At 38.3% G+C, this 7202-nt stretch overlaps 1 protein-coding gene across 1 annotated transcript; it reads right to left on the reverse strand.

Annotated features, from left to right (window-relative positions):
* Positions 1–2052: 2052 nt before the first annotated feature.
* Positions 2053–2985, reverse strand: LOC109435471 (olfactory receptor 5G9). The gene has a single exon (XM_019713406.2). The coding sequence runs from the start codon at positions 2983–2985 to the stop codon at positions 2053–2055; it is 933 nt and encodes a 310-aa protein (XP_019568965.2).
* Between the last annotated feature and the right edge of the window lie 4217 nt (positions 2986–7202).

The raw sequence follows: 7202 nt of genomic DNA on the forward strand, positions 1-7202 counted from the left end.
AAGATTCTGCAAAAGAACCATAGTGGGGTGTCTGGCACACTTAAGATAACACCATGTTTCCAAAATATTGCTGTTTTCACTAAATAGTTTTTATTAGAAAGCAGCAAAGTATGTTTATAGTGTGTGAGTTGATTCCACATGAATCATAAAATTTATTCTTCACAGTAGTCCTATGACATGGTGGATTCTTTCATGACTTCCATTTATCTCATGGACTTGACTGATACATCAAAAGTATAATGAACAGAAGCTCTGATAGTCTGTAACTCTATGGATGTAGGAATGATGTTTATTTTCTTCACTGTTGTATGCAATACAAGCCTCAGTGCCTGGCATACAAAGGAAGTTCAATAATTATCTGTTGAATAAACGTGAGGTTTTCCAGCTCTAAATTTTGTTTCTTTTTTTATATTATTTTGCTTCTTTACCATTTCCAATAAATATTCTGGAAGAAATATTATCCCACCTAGGAAACTCACTCTAAAACAACATTCCTGAAGTTTAAATGAATCTGCCATAAATACATTTAATGGCAAGTCACATTTTTGGGCTTTTATAATGCCTAATATAATAAAAAGACATTTTCCCCAAGCCTCAATGACCAGCCACTCATCTGGTTAGGATAAACTGATCTCTTAGGCCCCCACAGCTATACAGCATGCTACAATTGTGTGAGTACTCACTGATCCATTTTCTATTTCCAGAGATTGTGCACTATTCAATATCAATAAAAAAAATAGCCCATAACACCTTGTATGCACAAAAGTACTAAAAAGTTTAGAAAATTTATTTTTCTGGCTAACCAGTAGACAGTGATTTTCAGAGAAGACTTCTTCATTAACTTTTCTAAATTTATTTTGGGCAAATAGGTGGAACTAAGAGTTCCTTAAAATTCTAAGGATATTTCTATAACAATTTAGCCATGACATTACAATGTGATGTATTTCTTCAGTGAAACTCTCCTTTTCATGTCTTCATTCCAAAGTGAACAGACAAGGCTAGAACACGAAAAATAAGATAGAATTGGATAGACTTCCTGGGTCTCTTAGAGGACATGGAGACCCTGGCATGGGTGCCCTCTCTTCCTATGCAGTGACAGTACATCACTACTCAAACCCAAAGGCTCCCAGGCCCTTATCATGCCCAGGAGTCATATCCATCAAATTGAACGGCATGTATGGACTCCCGTGTGATGTTACAAACCTACTGACCTTGCTAGGAACAGGTAACTCTAGACCAAGAGCCTACATTTAACTACAGCATTTCTCTGTCCATTCTTGGTTGGGTAATGAACGTCATTAACAGGGTTAAGAAGGCACAATCACATGTACAACCAAGCCCCAACCTATAGAAGTTTAGGTAATCCTCTAAACAACTGCCAGAAAATTGAGTCCTAAGAAATTCATTCCATCAGAATTTTTTCAGGTGTGAAATACCATAGAATGAGCACAAGTCCGTTACTACTGTAAATGGGCCCTGTGCACCAGCCCATTTGTCCGTGCTGACCACAGATCCGTCTTCAGTCCCTGAGACATATGTAGTTCTTTGTGTTGTCACCCCCAAAACTGGTGTTTACAGATAAGCATTTCATTCCATCCGAAATCAACATCTTTTTTTTTCCTTTTACAGATTCCTATTGATAGGAACTAGATGTGAGCACAAAGCCTACAGTACTGCATTTTAAAAATTCCATTGCCAAGGAGTCAGCAGGAAGAGAAAATATATTCCTGGAATGATAAAAGAAAAAGTTAATAACTGAAACTAAATGATGTTTTTTGAAAATAATTGGACAGTGAGATGTCCAAGAGAAGCAAAATTAAATGGACTGTGGGTTTGATACGGTACGTTACAGAGAAAAGATCACATACAGGACTTAATGAATCTACACTAATTGATTAAATGAATAAATAACTGGAGACATGAATGGATAAAAGGGATGTCAACCAGCCCCCAAACACTTGCAAGTGGCCTGGAATCTTTGGAATCCACACAACTAGTCCGTCCTTTTAGCTTTCTCCTCCAATTTCCTTTCTAGATAAGAATTCAGGCCCCTCAGAAATTTCTCTTAGCCACCGTTCTGTGGATGGCATCTTTGACCTCCTTGTTCCTCAAGCTGTAGATAAGTGGGTTCAACATAGGGATCACTGCTGTGTAAAACACGGATACCACTTTATTGAGATCGGGGGACATACTTGCACTAGGTCGTACATAGATAAAGAAAAGAGTACCATACAGGATGGAGACGGCTGTCAGGTGAGAAGAGCAGGTGGAGAAGGCTTTGCGCCTCCCATCGGCTGAGGGGATCCTCAGGATGGCCATAAGGATGTAAATGTAGGAGACCAGGATGGACAGACCACTGGAAACTCCTACAGCTCCAGCCACGACGAAAACTACCAACTTATTGAGCCCAGTGTCCGCACATATAAGGGAAAGCAGGGGGAACATATCACAGAAAAAATGATCGATGACATTGGGGCCACAAAAAGGGAGACGAAATGTATTGGTTGTATGAGTTATGGTGTTCATGAACCCGATGACATAGGGACCGGCCACCAGCTGGATACAGAGTCTCTGGGACATGGCAACTGAATACAATAATGGGTTACAAATGGCTACATAGCGGTCATAGGCCATGGACACCAAGAGAAAACACTCTGCCGCCACAAAGAACCCAAAGAACCACTGCTGCAAAGCACAGCCCAAGAAAGAGATGGTTTTCCTCTTTACAAAGAAGTCAGTGAGCATCTTGGGGCTCATAATGGAGGAGAAGCTGACGTCCACAAAGGACAAGTGGCTGAGGAAAAAGTACATAGGTGTGTGAAGGCGGGAATCGATCCGTATCAGAATAATCATACCCAAGTTCCCCATTAGGTTGATGATGTAGAAACTGAGAAAAAGCAGGAAAAGGAAGACCTGTAATTGGGGGTTGTAATTCAAACCTGTGAAAACGAACTCCGTGACCCTGGAATAGTTTTCATTGGCCATCGACTGGTTGGGGTTTCCACTAGAAGAGAGAGGAGTGACAACAGATTTGGTAAACATATCTTCAAAAATGGGACACAGCAAAAATAGACTAGAAACTGGAAGAGTGTGAGGCGTGATATGAGTTAGTTGCATGCTGCAGCTGGGAAAACAAAAGTGAGATAGAGACCAGTGCAAAAGAGCAGACCTGCAGCTGTAATATTTAAGGCTCTGGAGAATCCATCAATACACATGTAGATGAAAAAATGGAAGCCTACGAAAGAGGAGCAGCTTGCTCAATGCCCTATAACTAACTGTTAGCAGAGGCAGTTCCAGAATAGACACCTGCTAACTCCCACTTCCGTGAACTTTACTGGAGTTCACAAGGGGGCCACACATCTGATGAAAAGATGCAGGAGAGTGGAAGTGAGGCAAGCTGCAGAAGAAATGAGCAGCCACTCATTTTCAGGCCACTTTGTGATTATAACCTAAGGCTAAATGCATGTTATCCAACCGCCTCCTTTAACCAGTTGGAAGTTACTTTTCTTCTTCTGTGAAGCAAGAATAATAGTAGTAATACCAACCTTGTACACTGTTGTGAGGATTAAATGAGATAATGCACCAAAGCTTTTAGCAGAGTCTTACTGAGCACCTAAGTAAGTGCACAATAATTGTTGGTATCTCTGCCTTGCATAGTCCTTTCAATAAACCTGCAAGCTACATATAATCATCTCGTTTTATACAGGAGGGAAATTGAAGCTCAATCCACACTCATAATGCTAGTGACTGGCAGAGTGGGCTCTGAAACACCTGTCAAAATGGACTGCGCGCTTTCCTTTCTCACACTGCAGAAAAGTTTCTTGTCTTCACAGTTCCTTTCTTCTCAAACAAATCCAAAATTCATTCCAATCTGAGTACAGGAGAATGCTTTTTGTTTTCCAGTTTCTGGTGTTGAGTTTATAGCCAATGGCCATTAGTGGGAAGCTTGTAAGATAATAGAAGGTGTTGAGTTTAAGTATCACCTTTATGGAAACATGACAGGGAAGAAATTTAGAAAAGAGTCTAAATTCTCCTATTTCTGCATCTTCTATAGATCTTATGTCACCCACACTAAGGGTGACCTTGGTTAAGTCAGCTGATCTCTCTGAACCTTAAATGCTTCATTTATTTAATGTAGCTAAAACTATTGTCCTTTGATCTCTGAGCAGTGTCACTCACTTAGAATGAGAGGATCTATGTACAAGTGCCCAGAAAACTACTATATTTTGCTTTCAAAAATGTTTTATGAGCCCAGGAATATCAGAGTCCAGCATTATACTTATTTGAGACCCTTTTCCTTCAGTTTTCAAATTTGAAATTTATTATTTGACTTGAGCAAGGCCTCCTCTGTTTACATTACCTCCTTTGCTTCAGGAAAAGCCCAGTCAAACTGTCTATCCATCACACTCACCTCTTGCTCAAACCTCTTCAAGAGTCTAATAACTCTTCCAGGAGCAGTCACACTTCATGTCAATCTTCCACTTGACAATTGCCCGAAGCTCTTCAATTCTTCCCTGTCGATCTTGGTTTCTGCACTTGCCCAAGACTTCTAGCCCTGTATGCACATTTGAGTTTTTCAGCTTCTCTTTTTAATCTGGTGCTTAGAATAGAATACAGTGCTCCATACATGTCAAACAACACAGAATGGGGGACACATCAGCTCTCATGTTCAGAGCACTAGGATAATATCCACACAATCTATGCCAGCCTTCCCTTAGGAAGGAAGTCACCCAGTTGGTGTAGACAGTGATGGAGTAGAATTCAGTGCTATCTTCTCCCCTTACCCTGCTGGTAAAATACTCTGTCCAATTTTACACTTATAGTATGATTACAGTATACAGACTACCGTAAGTAGTTTGATCCAGTAGCAGAACCTAAACTTATCTCTACTTACATAAATGATTCCTTCTTAGATCTTGCTCAACATCCAACAAAGATGAGGATTATGCCGATCGTGGCCATGAACCAAACATGTTTATTCTAAGTTTATTTAATTTATGTTCTCTTGAACTTGTTAAAAATCAAGTAGAAAGAAGAACAGAAGATGATTTAGAAAAACTGAACTTACATTCTAATGGGCTCCCTCTTCTTTAAAGACGACAAGAAGAACAAAGGATAAATGAGCCAAGTTCCTTAGGTTTCGTCACATCCTCACACATGACTGCCCTCACGCAGAATGGAGCGGAATTTTCAATAATCACTTGATTTTATTCTTTATCTTCTTCCAAAAAAAGAAAATGTAGCTGACTCCACTGGAAAACATACTCAGAGTCCTCATGGGTGAGAGGAAAGTTCCCTGACAGAGTTGCATCATTGTTTTCTTTGTTATCGTTATTGACGATGCTCTGCTCCAGTGTGCACCATGTCTTGGAAATGAGGCCACCAAGGGAAAGTGCAATTAAAGTTTTGCTTCATAGCCTAAGTCCTACTAGACTTGTTTTCTGATAAATTTGTGTTCGTTTCTAACTGGATCTAGACTCTCCATTACCTTTAGTTCCAGGCTCAGCAAAAAAACTCTATAAATCCTTTGTAATTTGAAGTAGCACAGAGAGGTTGGTACCTCTCTCTCTTCTGCACTAATATCTTGGGAGCAAAGGCTAAGAATGCAGAAGACGGACTTTCTTCAGATATAGTATTTACCACATGTTGCCAAAGAAATAGTTTTCCTAGGATTTTGTCCAAACTATGTAAAGAGTTTAACTATTGTAGTCTGGGGCTGGAAAAGAACAACTTCTCATGATGTATTTACTGGTCATTAAACTTTGGCAGATTATAGCTGAACTGTTAGCATATGGCAAAGGAAATAGATTTCTTACTGCCAAGAAATAAAAACAAATAAAACAAAAAGCTTTAGGGTTACATTTCACCTCCAACACAAACAGCATCGACAAACAGAGTCAATATGGAAAACTGAATTTTGCTTCCAGCCTGAGTAAGGGAAAACTACAAGTCCTTCAGCTTCAGCATGCAACACAACTTCCCTACTCTAGAAGGTTCTGTTTAGCTTGTTTTGTTTTCTTAATTTCTTAACATGCTGCTGTATTGTTTAAAGCATTTTTTCTACAAGGCCCTAATTTTTGATAACTTTCTGTTGACTCTATATATGAAAGAAATTTTATTGAGATATAATTGACATAGAACATTATATGCACATAACTCAATGTTTGTATCTATTGCAAAATGATACCACAATATGTCTAGTTAACATCCATCCCATACATAGTTACAAGCATTTTTTTCTTGTGATGAGGACTTTTAAAATCCACTCCTAGCCACTTTAAAATATGTAATATAGTATTACCTGTAGTCATTTATTTCTTTCCTAAAAACCCTTTAGATGATGCCCTTTTATTTATTTATTTGTTATTATAATGTTAATTCGCAGAGGACTGAGAATTGTTTGTTTCCCCCCCTTTTTTGGATAGCAGGTTTTGATTGCCTTTGTACTTAAATAATTATTAACCTTGCAATTGAAAATCTCTAGGATTTGTTGGCTTCTTTTTACTAATTTTTGTCTAAAACAATGGAAATTATAAATCTAAATATTTGACTCTTTGTTAGCTCAGAAAACATTTATAGCTTTGATCATCCCTTCTACTTCAATTGTCTGACTTATCCTAAATACACAAAAATGAGTCTTATGCTGATGTCTATTGTTGAACCTCTGCTTTATGTTTTTGAAATGATTATGTTTCTTATCTTGCTAATTATGTTTCCTTTTTCTCTGCATCTTGCAAGAGCTTTTCAATTTGGTACTCTCAAACAAGAATTTGATCTTCTAAGTGCCAATTCTTTATTTAAAGCCTCCCAAGTGGCTTTTAATTCCGATGTTGCATTGTATTCTCCTTAAATTCCTCACTTAATACTTAAATCCCTTTCCCCTAATCTTTTTTTTAATGTTACCTCTTCTCCTCTATGATATTACCCTCTTATTCATGGAGACAAACCCGTTTGAGATCTTCCTAGGAAATTCAAATATTTTTCTAAAATGTTTCTGGTTCCTTTGGTACTTCATTGGAAAATTATGTGATTCTTTTGAGTTGTCTAGATAATTGCTTTCTGTTGTGCGACAGTGTGCGTTCATAGGTTTATTATTGCTCAGGGCTTTTATCTGTGTATTCTCTTAAATAAAGGGTCTTCTATCAACAACAAACATTTCCCATTAGTTGGGGTTTGCGAAGTACTTTTGGCCCTGTTTACTG

The sequence above is a fragment of the Rhinolophus sinicus genome, linkage group LG06 (assembly GCF_036562045.2).
Source record: "Rhinolophus sinicus isolate RSC01 linkage group LG06, ASM3656204v1, whole genome shotgun sequence".
In the NCBI taxonomy this organism is placed as follows: Eukaryota; Metazoa; Chordata; class Mammalia; order Chiroptera; family Rhinolophidae; genus Rhinolophus; species Rhinolophus sinicus.

Bases quoted from the DNA above. Each gene is read 5' to 3' on its own strand.
- LOC109435471 (XM_019713406.2), bottom strand. From the start codon at position 2,985: ATGGCCAATGAAAACTATTCCAGGGTCACGGAGTTCGTTTTCACAGGT.